The sequence below is a fragment of the Olea europaea genome, unplaced genomic scaffold (assembly GCF_002742605.1).
Source record: "Olea europaea var. sylvestris unplaced genomic scaffold, O_europaea_v1 scaffold1948, whole genome shotgun sequence".
Classification (NCBI taxonomy): Eukaryota; Viridiplantae; Streptophyta; class Magnoliopsida; order Lamiales; family Oleaceae; genus Olea; species Olea europaea.
Window position 1 is genome coordinate 58,222 of NW_019237320.1, and position 21,030 is coordinate 79,251.

The following is a 21,030-nucleotide window of genomic DNA, read 5'->3' on the forward strand; positions in this document are numbered from 1 at the left end:
ATGATCATCTACATGGTATTTCATGTAGGCAATCCACGTTCGAATCATATGTAGAATTTTTTATAAAATTATTTTTGAGTTAAAACTCCTCATTTTGCACATGAAGAAAATTATATAAAGTTAACTTGATGAAATAAATATTTTATTAGTGGGCATTTATAGAGATAGGTTATAAATCACATGAATAGTTCATTTCCTCTATTTTTCATTAGGTAACTGTTTTATATAAAATTTTATAAGAATTATTTTCTTTATGAGCTTAAAACTCTTTAAATTCCTAGTTAAATACTCAATTTAACAAAGTTAATAATAATAGGGTAATTGGTACAAAACGTCCATACCTTTCAAGTTTATTGTTGAAAACATGCTTATCTTTCATTTTTTGACATTTTTGCCCATACATTCCACATTTCTTTGTACAGAAGGTCATTTTGACGATTTTACTCTCCATTGAAATAAAGCAAAAAGAAAAGAAAAGAAAAAAAAATAAAGAATTAATTGCAATTATAATACCAAAATTTTTTTAAAATTATAAATCAGTTATAATTTATTGTGAACTAAAAAATTTTAAAATTAAATAGAGAAAAGAAACTTGAATGTACAGGGAAATAATCAGGAAATTGAGAAATTTTTTTGAATCATAACCAATGGAAATGAAAATTTTTGAAAATTACGTGATTTTTGCCTCAAACCTTCCATTTACTCTTCACTGAATAAAAATTGAGATTTACGCTTACCCATTTTTGAAGATTTTCAATTTCATTGGCTATGGTTCAAAAATTTCTCTATTTCTTAATTATTTCTCTGTACATTCAAGTTTCCCTTATTTTTTTGGGTAATTTTAAAATTTTTCAGTTCACAATAAATTGTGACCGATTTGTATTTTTTTTTTTTGAAAATTTGGAACTATTATTGCAATTAGTTCTTTATTTTATTTTTATTTTATTTAAATGGAGGGTAAAATTGTCAAAAACTAATGAAAATGACATTCTGCGCAAAAAAATGTAAAAGGTACGGGTGAAAAATGTCAAAAAATGAAAGGTTAGGACGTTTTTCACAATAAACTTGAAAAATAAGGACGTTTTGTACAATTACCCTTAATAATAATATAACTCTCCCATTTAGCTTTTCACTAAAAATGAAGATTACAAGAAGAGGAAAGTCACTTTTTCATTACACGTCTTCTCAAATTCAAATTTACTTTAATGTTCTTTGAGAAATATCTTTTATTTTAAGTTAAGGTTAAAGAAATAGCAAAGGTGGTAGGTCGTGTTAAGTATTTACCTTTTTGTTCATTATGTATGTATGTATACTTGTGATATGTGGAAGAATTTTTGAAACTAGAAGTTTATGTATAATCATAATTGGTTTACATGACCCCAAGGGATTCTTTGAAATCATACATTTGCTAGTATTCATCTATGTAAAATGTTAAATTCTTTCCTATGACTTTGTATATATGTTTATGACAAATAGGGTGCACAATGTGATATTAGTCTTACTGAGCTTAAAGTTCACATCTTCTATGTTGACAAAATTTTCAGATTAAAGGATGGTCGAGGAAGTGGAATTTAAGTCGATTGTAGAAGATCTGGAGGGAAAAATATGCTTCATTTGTGTAATTAGTCACATTTGAATAGTTACTAGTTCTTACAAATTATACAACTTACGTTTGATTTTTTAAAAATGTTAGTTTATCTTTCTTTAAGATTTTCTAGATCTTCTTCTTGATGTGAACATTTAAATTATTATTTGGTTGAAGTATGCATATAATTAAAAGTTTCTAAAAAAGTTAAGATTAAACGTTAGACTTGTAAACAAAAAAAATTCAGCTTACTAGCTGAACTTTTTCTCGTCATTTCAAACAGAATTCTTTCAATTTTTGGGAAAAAAACTAGTGTAGTTTAAAAGCCCTATAAGTCCTCTATCCTTTGGCTTTTGGTCAAGTCAACTGAAGGTCAGTAGAATAAGTTGTGCCATTTTTCGTGTACTGTGTTTAGTGTACTTGAAAACAAAATTTTTTTTGCCCCCACATATTTGAGTGCCTAAATGATATTAGAAAATTCTAAAATTTTACTATGTTGTACTTGAATAAGTTTAGAAAATACTATAAAAATTTCATGAAATTATGTATTTGATAAATGGTCCAACTAAGCTCGATCATTGGTTAGCGCATTGCTAAAATTTATCCTTTAATGCACATAACATTCATTTTAACGATTCGTTTCAACTTCGCTATTTAACAAATCAAAGTTATCTGCCTTGAATAATTTGTTTCCAATAAATTTTAGAATTTGTAATAGAACGCAGAGGGTAACTACAAAGTTAAAAGAAAATTAAGAAAATTTTAATTTAACTTGAATTTTTGAAAGAAACAAAAGGAACACTATTGTTTTTATACTAATTTCGAGTTCCAAGATTTAGGTTGTTACAACCTAGGTCATATGTTTGGCACCTATTCCACCTTCTTCTTTCTTATTGATTAGTTTAGATGGTTGGGAGACAAATTCCGTGCCTTGAATGAGATTTGCTTGATTCGAGTTCAATATCCTTCTTAAACATTTAACTAGTCGAACTCATTTGTTGAGGTCGTCCAGAGTGGGATGACTGAACTCATATGACTTTCAATGTGGACACTTGGTGGTTGATGTGTGCTATACAATTCAAATATAACTTAGCTAAAACTAAAATAAGATGTTAAATATAAACCCATACTTTATAATTCATATAAAATATAGTTAAGTTAGTTCTTTAAAACGTTATACACTTTCAAAATTGGTTATTAAGCCCCTGTTTGCGTCATATTTTTATCTCATTAAAATGAAAAATATGATCGTTATCCATCACATCAAGCCATCATTTTTGAATTTCTATTTCTGGTGTGGGGCCCATAACGGCTCTATTTTTCATTCTCATTCTCATTATAATGTGGCTCAAACAGGCTCTAAATAAATACCATGCTATATAATAGAATGTTATGTCAATGTACTATATTAATCATTTCAATATTTTTTAACAAAATAAGTAAATTTTATGGTCAACTTTTGAACTAATTAAATTGCAATTTATGTTTGGCACCTATTCCACCTTCTTCTTTCTTATTGATTAGTTTAGATGGTTGGGAGACAAATTCCGTGCCTTGAATGAGATTTGCTTGATTCGAGTTCAATATCCTTCTTAAACATTTAACTAGTCGAACTCATTTGTTGAGGTCGTCCAGAGTGGGATGACAGAACTCATATGACTTTCGATGTGGACACTTGGTGGTTGATGTGTGCTATACAATTCAAATATAACTTAGCTAAAACTAAAATAAGATGTTAAATATAAACCCATACTTTATAATTCATATAAAATATAGTTAAGTTAGTTCTTTAAAACGTTATACACTTTCAAAATTGGTTATTAAGCCCCTGTTTGCGTCATATTTTTATCTCATTAAAATGAAAAATATGATCGTTATCCATCACATCAAGCCATCATTTTTGAATTTCTATTTCTGGTGTGGGGCCCATAACGATTCTATTTTTCATTCTCATTCTCATTATAATGTGGCTCTAACAGGCTCTAAATAAATACCATGCTATATAATAGAATGTTATGTTAATGTACTATATTAATCATTTCAATATTTTTTAACAAAATAAGTAAATTTTATGGTCAACTTTTGAACTAATTAAATTGCAATTAATTGTATCGTCTGCCTTATAAGTGCATTTTAAGTATATAAACCTAATTTTAGATGATATATAGATCAAGATGTGGCAGGAGTGCATTGAACCCTCAAATTTAGAAATATGATAGGTTCGTGATATTTTTAAAAGGTTAGATTACGTCTCTGGTTAGTGATGGTAAAAATTCTTGCCCTACCCTATCACCCCGTCGGGTTGGCGGAGTTGGGCAGGGCGTGACTCCCCATCCTGATCCTGTCCCATGAAAAGTAAAAGTAAAAATAAAAAAAGAAGGGACGTAAAAAAGAAATGAGAGCGATAGATACTTATTGTATGCCTTTTAAAATGTGGAGTTAAAAAGTAATTTAAGTATTTATAATTGTATAGATACGAGCAAATTTAATTTTCAGCAACACGTTTGATTTGAACAGATCTTTACGCATTATTCACTTATTTATCACTCATTTTTATTTAATTATAAATTTTCGTGAAACAAAGACTTGCTTTAGAAAACAAGAAAATATTAAATTTCAAAATATGATAGTATTTTTTCGTTGCTACCAATCTTGCAACGACAGTGATACCATTTACCAACCAATAAAGAATACAAACGAGCACCGATAAACCAATTCCCACACTCTACCCTCCAATTCTTGTGATGTGATGACAAATTGAGCACTCACGGCATCTCTTCTTCAGATACCCCCAAACCGCCTTCATCCATTCTTCTCTTCTTCTCTTATTATACTCTGTCTTCATTCCTAAATTATTCAATAAACAATCTTTTCACTCAATTCAGTTACCTCAGTTTCGGCTTTTTTACATATCTGTATAAGGTTGTATCAACTACATGGCTTCTTCTTCTGCTTCACTCTGTTTTCCGCCAAATGGAAAACGGACTGGTTTTCGATGTGGGTCTGCCGGATTATGTAACAGGCGTGTGTCGTCCACTCAGTTCAGGACTCGGAGGTTCATAATTCGCTCTGATTTGGACTCTAATGTTTCTGACATGAGCAATAATGGTAACTTTCATCAATTTCATCGCTCCTTTGCAATTGTGCTTTTAAATGCAGATGAAATTTGGTTATTCAATTGAAATTTATGCTATCTTCATTTTGGTTGGTTGTTAGGCGATTCACTTTGTATATAAAGTTTTGGGTGTTTGAGAACTTGTTCACCAACGTGAGCTAAGAGCATGTTAGTCTAAGCTTAACAACACTTTTGTCAAAGTAAATTTTAGAGTAAATAATTTTTTCATTGGTGAAAGTTAACTTATTTTTACTTGCTTTCTAAGATTAATTTTTTATTAAAACATGCTCTAAGTACCTGGTTGGAAAGCTAACTGGACAAATTTACCTGGTTCCATATGTTTTGCGGCCATGATCAAGTTCATCATCTATGAGTTTGATTTCTAGACTGAGACTGGAGACTGGTTAATGAATTTAGAAAAAAATCTGGAATTAATATTCATTTACTAAAATTACTGCTACACCTTGCAGCTCCAAAAGGTTTGTTTCCTCCGGAACCTGAACATTACAGGGGCCCCAAACTAAAAGTGGCTATTATCGGAGCTGGGCTTGCTGGCATGTCAACAGCAGTGGAACTTTTGGATCAAGGCCACGAGGTACTGATCCCACCCTGCAAAAAGGAGCAATGTATTGATAGGAATAAGTAACAAATAATCATATAAACAAACAAAATGCTATTATTTGTGCTGTCCATCTGAATTCTTGATCATCAGACCACCTGCAATGTTTATATTGACTACAAAATTGACTTCGCGGTGCAAATGTAATATGCAATATCCATCTTAGTTGCAGTATTTATTAATGCTGGATATAAGAATATCATTTTTCTCAGTCTATTGAAGTAGTCTATGTATTTCCATGCACGCAAACATAGTGACTTTCATGCTCTGATATTTGCAGGTGGATATATATGAATCAAGGTCTTTCATTGGAGGAAAAGTGGGTTCATTTGTTGACAAACGTGGAAACCATATTGAGATGGGACTCCACGTTTTCTTTGGTTGCTACAATAATCTTTTTCGTTTAATGAAAAAGGTAATTACAGCTAGTTTTCTGCCAAATAAGCTGAAACAATTGTCCCCACCCTCCAAATTTCTGAAGGAAATTTTTTCCCAAAAATTTTTGATATGTTCAAGTTTTTTCTCCTCTTTTTTTTTTTTTTTTGGCTAATAACCGGAAAATTGTTATATGTGGATACTTCCATCCATTTGAACCATCAGTCTTTGTCTACCATGCATGTAGGTACATCCTTTAGTTAGTGTCACAGAAATATTTTTGTAGTTGGGACTATTAGCAAAAATAGGAAAGAAGAAATAGTTTCTATAATGAGATGAGTGAAATAGATTATACAATTTCACTTACATTGTGAATGCGAATAACATATGGCTGATACAGGTCATATAAACCCTCCTATTTATTCAGCACGATCATTTTATGCCATTGTATTTACCATAGAAAATGTTACTACGTTTTTGATAAGCCACTTCCATGGCTTAATTTCTGAATACCAAATTTAATGCATCGAAATTTTTTTATCTGTATTAAGGAATATGGCCATGCTTGACAGGACTGAAATCTGGGTGTCATGGCGTTGTCTTCAACTGAACTCCTAGAGGAACTTTAAATTAATCAATTTTCCCTCATGCTTTTTCTTTCTTCCCTCAATAGCAACATTTGTTTTTCTCTTCTATGGGCTGTGACGAAAACTTTTGAGAAGATTGCTCATTGATTTTAAATGAGTTCTGCTAAATACATGTGTGATGGTCTGGATATATGTATCAACCTGTCATCCCAAGATCAAATTATGCATAGCTGAGATATTTGGTGATTTCTGCAAATTGATGAATTCATCTAATAATTGAAGTTTGATGGTCTCTGATTATTTTCCTTTGCTTTGCCATAGGTTGGTGCTGACAAAAATTTGCTTGTGAAGGATCATACTCATACTTTTGTTAATAGAGGGGGTGAAATAGGCGGTATGATAATATTTTCTTGACAACATGCAAACATCTATTGTCAATGTTTGATACTTTTTTCATGTATGAATTGAAGACGTTGTTTTATCTTTGACGTAATTCTATCAAACGTTGTATGTCTAATTGAAAACTCTTACTGCAGAACTTGATTTTCGTTTTCCATTTGGAGCACCATTACATGGAATAGGTGCATTTTTGTCTACAAATCAGCTCAAGGTAATAGAATTTCGTAGATGGTTTCTATATTCTCTTCTGAATGTTTATTCTGCGTTTTGATTTGTCAACTATCTCCGTCTGTGAAGAACAAATCTATCTTTCATTTTCACTATTTAAATGGGCATACTGTAACCTGAATTGTGTGCTTCCTGGTCACTACTTCTAATGCTGTAACTGAACCTTTACCTACTGTCGGTGGTGGAGTCAGTTGACAAGTTCACCATCTTGATTATAATGTCTAAAACCGGTACTTGTTCATTGTGTATTCCATACTTTATATTCGAAGGCAGCATATGGTCTTTCATTTTGAGCACTGTTGAAGAATTTCTACAAGTCACATTTCTTTGTTTGCATTATATATTTCTTTTGCTTTCCAGTTGAGTTGCAGTTTTAGTTTCCTTCCCAATAAGATTGGAAAAAAAAAAAATATCTGCTTTTGGTGACTCTTTCAGTGGTGTAGCATATTATGTTCTTTTCTCTTACCTTCTACGATCCCAGCCACAGCCATAATATGCAGAAGTTAAAGCTTCATATTCACACTGGAATTCATCAGAAATTTATCTTAAATAGTTACTCGGAGTTGAAAAGTTGGTGAAATCCCTATACCTTCCCCTGGCCCAGTGCCCAACAGCATAGCCACACAAAATTCAAGTCTGTAAATTGTTAACATATTAGTTTCTTCTCTGCTATCTTGTTCTAAAATGTTAGTTAGATAGTCTTTTTTGAAATCACTCGGGGAAAAGTTATATCCCAAAAGTCAAGAAATAAAAGGAAAGGCATTTTTCTTTTTTTGCTCCTCCTCGTCAGCCCTGTTCTAATCTTCTTGTAGTACATAATGGGTAAAGGAATTGAAAAATGATTCCTCAAAGGGCTCAGAATATCTGCAGAACGCAAGGGATTAATAAATCTTGGAAACTGTTGGGAAGGAATTGCCGCAACACACTAACGAACACAATGGAGAAAAAAAATGAGTAGCAGAGAGGAAACACGAATTTGTGTGGTGCAGCGAATTTGCCTGCGCCCTCGGGAGAGAGAGAAACAACTTACTAATCAAATCTTTGACTACATGACTTCATGTAACTCTCTCAACTTCTCTCTACACAAAACTAAAACACCCAATGCATGTATCTTTTCTTTGTCTCTCTTTCCATACTTTCTTCTCTCTCTCTCCCATGACCCTACTGCCTTGTATTCTCTTTTATTGGTGCGTGGTTCTATAAAAGACACATGGCATATTTACAGGTCGGTATATAAACACATAAGGATTTGGAAGTGAGTGCATGAAGTGTTTTCGGTTAGCCGCATAGGGTTGCTGATTCAAAGCTTGTCTACCATGCCACCTTGGTTAATATTTGATATACTTTTACTAAGTGGAGGTTCAAGTTTAAAAGACACCTTCATCAATGCACAAGTTTTCTGAAGCCACTATGAGGGGTTTTTTTTAGAACGTCATCATTTGAAAATGGTGGAGAATTGTGGGAGAGATTTTCTGTAAATGTCATTTTGACATTGTAGGTAGTATTTTGAGTCATGGTTCATGGTTAGAACGAAGAGATAAAAAGGACAGAACAAAGGGAGCGGAGGTCAGAAGTGACCGGAGGCCGCAGTTGGCAACATGTGACCGCAGCAAGCTTCCTGCAGTCGCACTGCAACCTTGAGGTAGTTGGCAAGTTGCGCTTGCTTCTGCCGCAGCACTGTCCGAACATGAGCTTTTTGCACCTGTTCCAGCTTTTACACATTTTCATTTTGGTCCATTTCATCCTCACTGAGTTATTTAATTCAAAAACTAAAGGTTGTGACTCAAATGAAGAGATGTAAACTTTTGTAAGGGTTGTAACAATAATCTATAAATAAGTGGATGGATCATTTGGAAAATCAGAGATTATGATTTCTCCTCCGTGTCTTCTTATTCTTGCATTAAAAAGTTCATGCATTCTAAAATATTTTATTAATCTGGATATACAAAATACGAGGCCTCTCGTATGGCGGCTTCTTTTCTCCTTGGTGTTTGGGGTTGTTTTTGTTAGTGCATGAATCAAAATTTTGCTTTCCTGTGTGCATCACCGGTAGTCGGACAAATATGTCTTAAGGAGAGCATCAACACGTGACTTGGAATCTCCTGCGGGTTTTAGTTTGTGTTTGATTTGAGAATGGGCCATTGCGAGAAATGCATACAGTCACTTTCAGCTTCAAATGACTTACAGACTTCAATGTAATTACTCCTGGTGCAACCAAATTCATACATTACAATATGCTTTCTGGATAATGCTTTTATTTGTTTATAAAGCGGGAGAAGTGGAAAATCTTTACCCTATCATGTATTGCTGTGTGTCAGACAGTTGAAACAGACTGTTCCAAATCTTTTTTTAATTCACTGGGATCATCTAAATGTATTTATACTTCGATTTGCAGACTTATGATAAAGCAAGAAATGCTGTGGCTCTTGCCCTTAGTCCAGTTGTTAGGGCACTTGTTGATCCAGATGGTGCAATGAGGCAGATACGGGATCTGGATAATGTTTGTATTCTCTTCATAATATTAGCATCTCGTATTCTTATATTCTGGTGCTTGATTTGTTGCCATTATTTTCGAGGAATAATTTCTCTGGCATATGTTTCTTGTTAAATTGGTCGAATATTTATAACAGATAAGCTTCTCCGATTGGTTCTTATCCAAAGGAGGGACACGCGCTAGTATCCAGCGAATGTGGGATCCTGTTGCTTATGCCCTTGGATTCATTGACTGTGATAATATGAGTGCCCGCTGTATGCTCACTATATTTTCATTGTTTGCAACTAAAACTGAGGCTTCCCTGCTACGCATGCTTAAAGGTTCTCCTGACATCTATTTAAGTGGTCCCATCAAAAAGTATATTATAGACAAGGGAGGCAGGTATGACTGCATATATGGTTGTGAAAGTATATAAAAATGATGTTATTTCTTTTTCAGCAATTTATTTTTCTGTTACATTCTTTATATTTCTACATCGGAACAGGTTCCATCTGAGGTGGGGATGCAGAGAAGTTCTCTATCATAGATCTTCTGATGGAGGGATATATGTAACAGGACTTGCCATGTCCAAGGTATAAGTGTTTTGACCTGATCCTTTTAAAATTTGTAAGCCTAATCAGAATTTTTTGTTGTGACAAATCAAGTATCTTTAAGAAGGACATGGAGCAACAAAATGAACCAATGTGATCTTAAAATATTAGTTCTTTTCATGAACCTTTGGTTTAATCAAAGTGTCACATATCGTTCCTTCTGTTGCCTCAAGTGAATCTTGCCTCTGCTCCACAAAAGTGTATAGTTACAAGTGATATCATTTTGGTTTAAATCCTCGATAAGTGCTGAGGGATATTTAGTAGTCCACAAAATATTAATTTGATCATAAGAATATTCAACTTCTTGAAAAATAAAAAGTGGTATTGCATGTCATTTGGTAATGCTTTTCTATTAACGACATGATATTTCTTCATTAAGCGATCACTTTACAGAGTGCACTGCATGTCTATGTTATTTAAGTTTGTAAATAGTCACTTGGAATTTGTTGACTTTTTTAATTGTCCACAACTATACATCTTTAAAATAATCTGCATAATCAACTGAAATCGTATGCACATACTTTTTGTTCTCATTTTTAGAAGCTGATGAATTAAATTACAAATGGAGAAATGAAGCAACTGATATGTGGAATCCATATTTCTCATGTTATAATGAACCATCACTCTGCGGATGTACGATGTTTCATATTCAGTATTGACCTATGCGCATGAAGTGAGCATGTTTGTTTATGTTAGGCGAGGTATGGACACTAATTTAGGGTGTCCCTATTGTCCAGGCTACTCAAAAGAAAATTGTAAAAGCTGATGCTTATGTAGCAGGTTATAATCAATATCTGTACTTTCTCTATTTTACCCCCCACCACCCCCACGTCCCTTTCTCCCGTGTTGCTAAACTCATATGAAGCTAAAAATTCTATGTGATTACAGCTTGTGATGTCCCAGGAATTAAAAGATTACTTCCACAGAAGTGGAGGGAATTGGAGTTCTTTGATTATATCTATAAACTAGTTGGAGTACCTGTTGTTACAGTACAGCTTCGTTATAATGGCTGGGTTACAGAGTTACAGGACCTGGAACGTGCAAGGTAAAGATTTTAAACTCTGCAATTTAATTTCTGTTTAGCCGAGGGACAACTATTTTCATGTGATATGCAATTGCTATTATGAAATTAACTATGAAATTAACGATCTATTATGTGATGGCCAGGCAATTAAGACAAGCGGCTGGCTTGGACAATCTCCTCTACACACCAGATGCAGATTTTTCTTGCTTTGCAGACCTTGCACTCACATCTCCTGAAGATTATTATCTTGAGGGTCAAGGTTCATTGCTCCAGTAAGAACAGTGTTTTTTCTATATCTGTTCAAATGACAAAGATCATCGTGCTTATCTAGCACATATTCATGCCATTATGAGCTATAGTTTAGTGACTACTGATGATCTTTATCCATCTAAACACCCTTGTTTTCGGTGGTTGCTTACAGATGTGTGCTTACACCTGGGGACCCATACATGCCTTTGCCGAATGATGAAATTATAACGAGAGTTTCAAAGCAGGTTGGCGCTAGTTGGACTTTATCCCTTCATTCTGCCGAGAACTTGGGCATTGCATGCATTAGTCAAAGCTGAAAACTCTTTTCTTACTAATGGTAGAAAATCACCACTTCATTTTTCTAGTCCAACCAAGCCAACAAAAAAAATATTTAATTGGGTATAGTAACGAGACTGTAAGTTGTTCTTTTTTAAGTGAAACTGAGAATGTGTGTCGGAGACAATGGTGAAATAATATACTTCTATTGACAAACTTGAATCAATTCTAGACTGAAAGTGTAACTCAACAGTAACTGCTACTCCCCCGATAGCCTTCCCAAAAAATTAGAAGGGGAAATAAAAGAAATCTGTACTTTTACAGGTGGGGAGAAAGGGAAAAAAAGAGGATTAGAACATGATTTCATGAAATGCATTTAAGTGAAACGAAAAGTGTATTCTTACATCATCCATTTTTTAGATCATTGACGGATAAAGAATAATGTTTCATGGTATCAGGTTCTGGTTCTATTTCCTTCTTCACAAGGTCTTGAAGTCACTTGGTCATCAGTTGTCAAAATTGGGCAATCACTATATCGTGAAGCACCTGGTAAAGATCCATTTAGGCCTGATCAGAAGACACCAGTGCCAAATTTCTTCCTTGCTGGTTCCTATACGAAACAGGTAACACTACTTTCCACATATCTGTTACATTGACAGGCTCTTTTATGCAAGATTCTACCACTTAACGTTCCGAGTGGGAATAAATATAGTGTATCGTTGAGTGAGGGTTAAATGTTCAGGGACCAAAGTCATCATCGAAATAGATGTTTTTTGTATTTGAGAAAAATATACGAGGAAGAAATATATTCAGAACTTAGGAGCTAACCCTTCAACGATATACGGCAGACAAATTCTTGGTTCTAGTCATTATAGCCTTTCTAGGGTATGGATGTGTTTGTAAATACAGAAGATTTGATTCAAACGCTGTCTGATCGCCAGGATTACATCGACAGCATGGAAGGAGCGACTCTGTCGGGCAGACAAGCTTCTGCATATATATGCAATGCAGGAGAAGACTTGGTGGCTTTGAGGAAGAATCTCGCGGCTTCTGTATCGAGGGAAACACCTGAGCTGCTTCTACCTTTGAGTAGTTGAAGAACATTTGTCTGATTCGCAACAATTTATATGTCAGATTATTGATTTAGAAGGCAAATGCAATAGAATGCAATTTACTTGTAGAGGGCAGGGAAAACTGCTCGACTTCATTGAGTTAACTTGCAAAAATGTTCAGTGTAAATCTCAAAAATATTACTCAAGTTCTCAATTATCTTCTTCTTTGGGTTGGATATGGAACTTCAACCTGCAAGAAACAAGTCAAATTTTAATTGAAGTTATTTAAAAATCGAGCTAGTTGTTAAATTTAATGTGTTGAGTTGGATTATCAACTTTCCACTTGCATAAAAAAATTCAAAAATCAAGTTATTTTAAAATTGAGTTAGTTCTTTAATTTAACAGTGAAATTGAGAACTGAAGTTAATTTTTTGCTTATAAAATAAATGCACAATGTATTCGTACGTAAGCTAACTGCATAATGCACCTTCACATAGATAATTTAGGCTAAGAAGGTACTTCTAAGTACGTATGTTCTTGTTATGACAACATTTTCTTCATTTTCACTAGTTTTGTAATGAGATTAAAATGGTCACTTTTTCGAAAAATTAAGAGAATAGTCACTTTTACACGTTAATTGTATTCCTTTTAGTTGACAAAAATCATACATGTCATTCGGTGGGCACACAAGTTTTGAGGCAAATCTTGAAAGTTTTCAAAATAAAATTCATTTAGTATCGATTTTACGAGACAGTTCACTGAGATTTATAAAGACACTTAGATCTTGATAAATTGAACCATCTTTCAAGATATTTAGAATTATCATACCCAATCAATTGTCTCACGAAAACGATAAGGCCCTATTTGGTTCCCATATATTTAAGAATGAGAATAAAAAATAAAACCATTACGGGATCCACACAAAAGATAAAAAGTCAAATATGATAACTTGATGTGATGGATGAAGGTCATATTTTTTATTTTTGTGGTCAAAGAATAGAAATCAAACGGGGCTAAATGAGTATTAGTTTTGAAACTATGTTGATAATTCTCATAAAAAGTGATCATTTACTAAAAATGACATTTTACAATGACAAGCGGTATTTTCCTATTTCAAACAAACATCAACACCTTAACAAGTGTACTGACATAATAACATATATTTTAGAAATTTTGGACCTGTAAACTTGTACAGAAGTGGCTTAAGCAATTGGGGAGTCTTAGGCATAGTCGATGTGGCCTTTTTCAAAAAAATAATAATATATAATTTAGTAAATGATCACTCGCATATTCATTTCCAACAATATGATTATTGATAATTTTGATTGAAATCAATATAAGTTGTTTATTCCGATACAATAGCCGATAGTGATACATTTGGCCATCATCACCCACACAACTTTGTCAATGATTATTCATCGATGATATTTTTCGTCAATAATGATCGATAATATGATTGTTTGTTATTTTTGAAATCAATATATTTTTACAATTTAGGGTGAGTTTCTTCGTATTCTTATTTTTTTCCTCGAACTTTACAAGAATACTCTCTTTTCTTGTTGATCCATAAACAATTGATTTCATAGGCCAAATATGGGAGGAAAATATCTGCTTGGAATCAATGCCGTTTGATATCATACAAGGAAACAAGTCCATACAGAAAAGCATTAGTAAATATTGAGATCAATTTCTATACTTCACCTTGAACTAAAATAGTACATGTTATAGTCAGTATAGCAGAATAAAGAACACTAGAGTATCCTCTCTCCTATCAAATGCAATATGAATTGAACAAATCACAAACTCATTTACAGGAGAAAAAAAATAGTCAAATAACCTTTTTAAGTTTTCAGTCTTCTTCAGCATCCGAGTCTGCGAACTGGTCGAAGAATGTGTCCAGGTACCATGAACATTTCTCAATCCAATCACCTCGACTTGTATGAGCTCGCCACTTTTGATCAGCTATCATCTGAGGGGAAAGGCCCCATTCTAGCATTTCTGTTTCAGTATGATGGACTGCTAGACTGTATTCTCCGCTGAAGCCTAGCTGCATCACTCTGAACTCACAGTTCCCCAGGTTATTCAGGTACTCAAATTGCTCGGCAGTCCATTTAAACCACTTCATGAGAAAGACACGAATAGCAAGGCCGTGGGATATGATGACCAGATTAAGTTCATCGGATGTGTCATGTTGAAGTCTCTTCATGTCTATGTCCCTCCACAACGATTCAAGGAAACCTGCATATTTTATAATAAAAGTTTTGACTATGACTATTGAATGTGGATCTTAAATTAAAACAAACAAAATACAAAACAGGAACATGATGATATGAATACGACCGGTCCAATATCAGGTGGCTAACCAAGCTAAGTTCCACAATGTTGCATTTTTTTACCATCCTTACTAACCGTTCTGACCTAGCATTACCTTACCATCAAACTTGTCTTATCAACTTTTGCATGCATAGAACCCCACATAACATACTCTCTCAAACAATTAAACACATATTGCTTTCAAATATACCCAACTCAATTCAACAAAGCTTTGTCCTGTACTTAGATCCGTTCATCACTCCTCTCTTTCATTCTGCTCAATTGAGAATTTTTTCTATAGTAAAGACATTGATAACTGAAGTCTCTCAGATGTGATATCAGAAGCTGTTATGTGATTTAAAGTTCATCTTACATTTTAATTATGATTTCAACTGTACAATTTCAGAGGATAGTTTTGTTCCTTTCTTCCTTTTTAGCTTCGTTTTCAAAAGATAGTTATTAAAGAAGCTTTCCCATGTTTACACCAAATCTACTGTTTGATGGCAGTGGAAATCCCAGATAAGTTAACTAACCGCCCTAGCAAAATGCTTGAAGTTATGCCTATTGACATGCTATGGTGTGCGGACTGTCATAAGAAACCAACAAAATCTGCTCTGGAAAGAGGAAGGAGGTATAGCCTTTTCATTGACCAATAATTTAGTAATGTACATGCATTTAAGCACAATTCATAGCTGATCCAAACTATTAAGATGCAGCATTACTGAATTGTGCTTCTGATCTAAATTGTTTTATGGTTCCAAAATAAAAAAGCAGGAGATAGGGAACTTCATTTAACGTTTAACTTTTTAAAAATATATAGTCTCTGTTAAAAGATGACCATGAACAAGACAAATAAATGTCCATTGACTTAAGCACTCATGAAGTATGGTAGTAAAAGGAATTCATGGCGGGTTACATAGTGTCAAAAGGTGAAAAAGTGAAGAAGAGAGAACTGAAAGGCTTCACAGCACAGCAATTGGAAAGCAGATAGCATGGAAGGGAATTTCCCACATGCATGGACATAGAAATGTTAGTATATGACCGTACAAACAAGTTCACAGATACAACTTAAAGATATGTTTGAGAGAGAGAGACGAGTCTTACCTGAATCAGAATATATTTAATATTTTTCATTTTTCATGGTTCACTTTCACTAAAGAAACACATGATCCCACAAGAATATTGAACAATCTGTACAATAAAGGTAGAGAATGGGTAGGGGAAGCTCAGATTCTTGTGAATTAAGTTAAAAACTAGGGAAATACATTAACTTGCACAGAAACAGCTACAGATTTCTCAAATCTATCCTCCAAATATAGAAGGACCCAGTCACATATTGAAGCACGGGTAAACCTCATAGATCATGAACAAATTACGAACTTTTCATGATAGGAAAGATCCCTCTCCGTTATCCATTTAAAGTCTGACCGAATACGACATCAAAGTCTGATGTGACACACTATAAATTTAAATCATGTCACAGCAGAAACGAGCTAGCTATAAACAATACTTATGCAAGTTTTGGATTTTCTTAACGGGTTCGAAGGTTATGGGCTTCAGTGGAAAGAGGTTGGGTTGAAAAAACTGAAATATCCTCGAATTTAAAAGAAGAAAATTCTAGCATACTGGTATATAAAAATTAAATACCACAGGAATTTCAGGCTAAACTACATTTTCACTCACTAGCCCCTTTTCTTGACGTAGCCCATAAGACAGCATCGTGGTTTCATCAATTGCATGGACCATATACGTTCCCTACTGAAGATAGATGGAAATACATATTCACTTTTAGCCGTATGCAGAACCTCCTTCAATTTATATTTATTCTTTGCAACCCTTTTTTGTGATGCATGAATATTTTATCAAAACCACTGACAACTGGTACTTCCCATCACCGAAATTCTACCAAAGAGGCTGATAATATAGATGTGAATTGTTCATTTGAAAAATGCCCACTAACTGACTACAATTTAAAAGATGAAATTAAACATCATAAAAATCTATATGCGAACAAAAGTAAGATATTTAGAATCCCAATTTAATCCTACACACTGAAGAGTATATTTAACAGACATAATATGTCAAAAATCAAATCTTGTCTACTTAGCCTCTGACAAACGTATAGAAATTGTAAGTGCATAAAAAATAAAAAAAGAAGAAGAAGAAAATCACTAGCCCATGACCTATATTGCACTTAGTTAAAATAGCCAATAAGTTTTACATCCTACTTGGTGCAATTGTTCATAGGCAAGTAACAGCATTGTTCTTGGCATCTTTAGTTTTATACCAAGGTCCAACATCTCATCTCTACACTTAGAATTCCATTGTATCCACTCCCAACAAAGTAATGAAAGAAAAACAAATCACCTGAGTGAGGTAGGGGGAAGAAGTCATAGCTAATATAGAAGACTTCCATGTTTATAGTCAGTAAACCAACAAACAATGAATTCAATAATGGTATTACAAAATCCCTAAGACTCATTATGCAGTACATCATGAGTTCCACGGAATGGTCATTAAGCAAGTAGAGAGACAGTTAGCTTTTAAGAGATCATCAAGAATCTAGTTATCTTGGGGATCCAGTCCAAATGTATTCGTCCAGTCTTTCTATACATTACACCCCCAATGCATTATATCATGGTACTCAGTAAGTTCATGCTGATTGTTCTCCATGGACATGTCCTAAGACATGATAGCCTATGAATCGAAAATGACGACTATGGCAGGTGGATTCTCGTTTGTAAGTTATCCATAGAGGCACTTAGATGCTGCCACTTGAAGACATACCCTTCCATATTGATAGGGACACAGAGCACATTGACAAGGTTAGACTAAACATGAGGAACCTTAATGATCTCACTAGGATGATTATGGTCAACCTGTCCTCATTTGCTAGTAGGGTTAACCAAATGCTTTCATGGATTGGATGCATGGGATAAACGATTACTTAAACTTTTAGGACATGCCAAATGAATCAAGAGTTCATTTTGCTAAAATGGAACCCAAGGGGTCAACTAAGAGATTTTTGCAAATTGTCTACAGTTGAGTACACCAGCTACCTTTATTAGCTGGGAGGTCATGAGATTTTATTCTAATGTACTGCATAGGTAGGTTATTGAACCACATATAAGTTGGTGTGTGAGGCGGTATGACCTCAAGCAAACCTTCACACATCAGTGGCGAAGAAAGGAAGTTCAAGGATCTACTACTCTAATGTGATGCAACAAGGAGTCTAGAGACTTGTCTCCAAGTTCATTAGTGACTTAAGGAATGGCCACAGAGGAAGGTTCTTCCTGTGCTAGAGAATCTTTGCAAGGTATAGGAGGGTGCGAGGATTTCAAGGTTGTTTGTAATAAGACAAGGAAATTCTCAGTTCGGGGAGTCTTTACAGTCTAGATCTATGACAAGTCCTTGTCCCAATCTCCACCTTTCACTTCCATGAATAGTTGTAAAGCCGATGAATATACATCTAGAGCTTAATGAATACGATAATCTTAATCAGAGACAGTAAGTGTTAATCAAAAGGATAGCACAAATAGGACTGCATAATCAAATTTTAGTGCACCCACTTAGGAAGTGAATAGAGAGCAGATTGGCTCGTAATTATAATGTCATGATATAATCAACAGAGTATAGAATAAGGACATACAAAATAAATATAAAGGATAGCACAACGAAGAACACACGACAGGTTAATTAGACCATTGAGTGGAAAACCTCTAAGACCAGAACGAGTCGATTAAACAGTTGCTCATACAACTGGGTTGTCTAATTCTCCTAGTACAGAAATGATATTCATTACTTAATGCTTGTATTTTTACAGGTTAGTTTTTTTTCTAGAAATACATCAATGATAACCGTGTGAACTATAAGACTAGTAAGGAGCATTCAGGTAATGTAAGAGAGGTTCTCTTGATTTTCAAGGCTTCAAGTGGTCCCCCATCATCCTAAATTGAATGTCATCTGATTTTGGAGAAGACACTTTTACATAACATAATTTTTGTCAACTGGAAACAACAAAGCCACCAATATAAAATATGTAAATAGTAAATTTAATAAACCATTAAAACAGTGGGGAGAACAGTAGGATCATATGTTTATTGAAGGCCAATAAAAGGGAAAATGAAACAACCATTCACATGCATTCTCGTTTACCCAAAACTGAAACATCAAGGAAAACTATAATCTTTTCGTCATTTACCCTCTACCATGCACTTATCTCTAGCCAAAAGAAACAGATAGTACAACGTTTGAAGCATAAAGTACTAAGATAAACAAAAAATAATAAATAAATAAAACGTACTTGAAACGCGATCGTACACATCAGCGGCGGACTCTCCTTCAGGGAATCGATAATAGAATCTTCCAAACCTTTCTCTAGTCTCCTTAATAGCCTTCATCCGTTCAGCCACCTGAAAATTGCCAAAATCCTGTTCTCTAACCCGACATTCTTCCCTCACTCCAATCACTCTCTTCTTAGGGAAGGCCCGGCCTATTTCTCGGAGAGTGGAGCGGGTCCTCTCGTATGGGGACACATAAAAGTACACTTTCCAGTTGGAACGCTCGCCGGAATCGGATATCACTTGCCTGATCCGACACCCAGCATTCTTGGCCTGATCGATGCCTTGGGATGTTAAGGGGATTTTGTGGTCCGGGGTGGTGGTGTAGGCGCTGCCGTCGATGTTTCCCGCACTCTCGCCGTGACGGAGTAGAATTATGCGCTTGGGGAGGAAGCGTGGATGGTGGGTTTGACCATTGTTGTTGTATTCCGAAGAGTTGCCCAACATCTTGGTCGTATTGGAGATGATGAGTTTATTGTGTCTTTTCTCCCATTTATAGGTGAGATCGTTGAGAAAAAAAGGTAGAAATGGGACGCGCGTATAGTTTGACCTGCATTTGGGTACTGGATTTTGATCAACGGTCCAATTTTGGCTTCCGTCACACATACGTATCAAACGTGTTTGAAAGAAATAAAAGGAAAGACGTTTGACAAACTTATTTACAAATAAAAAAGTTGAACATCAACTTTGAGGGTCCCATCACCCCGTAATGAATTGATTTCAGTCTAAAATGTTTTAGGGTTTCTGTTATATAGGTATTCAACTTTGCAGTATGATTTTCCTCTCCACCATCACATTTTTCTTCTTTCTGAGTTCATCTCGCCTTGGTCAAATTATCCCTCCTTTATATTTATTTACGAGTCAAAAGTGGAATTTTTTTTCTTTTGAAAATTTTTCTTTGTTATTGCATTTTCAGTTGTGTCCTGGCTTAGTGTCTTGAACCAATCTGCAACAAATTGATCGTGAGTCGTTTCTTGCAAATGCAGCGTCATCAAGATTCACATGCAATGCTAAGTATTGCAATGTGCAATGAGAATCTTGATGATGCTGCATTAGCAATTATCGACTATTTGTTTTCTCTTCTTGGTGGTTCCCTCCGGTGGTAAGTCTCTATCTCTCCCTTTCTTGTGTTGGTAGAAGAGTAAGCTGGACACGAGGTAGATAATGAGTTTATAAAAGGGATTTGACTATGTACCTCGTCGATAAAGTATACTCTGGCCTAGTCACTGCGAACTTTTTTATGAGGAGTCCCCATTCTCCCAAAATTTCGGGGACTTTTTGTCGAGTTCTTAGAAAGAGTTGCCTCACACCTCTAGGTATTCTTTACCCAACCACGAGTCAATTTTAAGTACATGTATCTTTTCTTTTTTTTTTAAGGTCGTTTGAGCTTTTCCTATGAGTATAGGTTGGAACACAAGTAGCTTCAATCTTTTCTTCTTGGGATATCTGATTGTACGAGTCTCATTTCTGCCTAGGAAAAGAAGATCTCTACAAATACCAATCCAAGTAAGTGATGTAATAGCGTCGTTTCCTGATGAATATATGTGATTATTTTGATAAATACCTAGATTTCGATCTTCTTCGTCAAATTAGTTATTTCATACAATGAGAAAATAAAACGTCTCTAATGGTGGGTTATTATAACCCACAGGCATTTGTCTATGTTATATCCTAGATTACAATCAATGATTAATATATTTAGCCAGAAGCATGTGGTCATATGCATATGCAAGGTTTCTTGAAATTTAAGAAAATTTTGCAAAAATGACTTTGATTCACACAAT

General features: G+C 34.5%; 2 protein-coding genes across 2 annotated transcripts; one reads left to right on the top strand and one right to left on the bottom strand.

The window, feature by feature from the left end:
- The first annotated feature begins 4,256 nt into the window (after positions 1-4,256).
- On the top strand, positions 4,257-12,868 carry LOC111379201 (zeta-carotene desaturase, chloroplastic/chromoplastic-like). The gene is made up of 14 exons (XM_023002547.1): positions 4,257-4,693; positions 5,171-5,295; positions 5,600-5,734; positions 6,603-6,675; positions 6,818-6,891; positions 9,304-9,408; positions 9,539-9,783; positions 9,887-9,974; positions 10,730-10,772; positions 10,881-11,037; positions 11,160-11,288; positions 11,438-11,510; positions 12,000-12,164; positions 12,483-12,868. The coding sequence occupies exons 1-14, from the start codon at positions 4,522-4,524 to the stop codon at positions 12,636-12,638; spliced, it is 1,740 nt and encodes a 579-aa protein (XP_022858315.1). The 5' UTR covers positions 4,257-4,521; the 3' UTR covers positions 12,639-12,868.
- A 1,340-nt stretch (positions 12,869-14,208) lies between these two features.
- LOC111379202 (phosphoglycerate mutase-like protein AT74) lies at positions 14,209-19,751 on the bottom strand. Its single transcript, XM_023002548.1, has 2 exons — positions 19,210-19,751; positions 14,209-14,831 (listed from the first exon to the last, which is right to left on the bottom strand). The coding sequence occupies exons 1-2, from the start codon at positions 19,691-19,693 to the stop codon at positions 14,443-14,445; spliced, it is 873 nt and encodes a 290-aa protein (XP_022858316.1). The 5' UTR covers positions 19,694-19,751; the 3' UTR covers positions 14,209-14,442.
- Between the last annotated feature and the right edge of the window lie 1,279 nt (positions 19,752-21,030).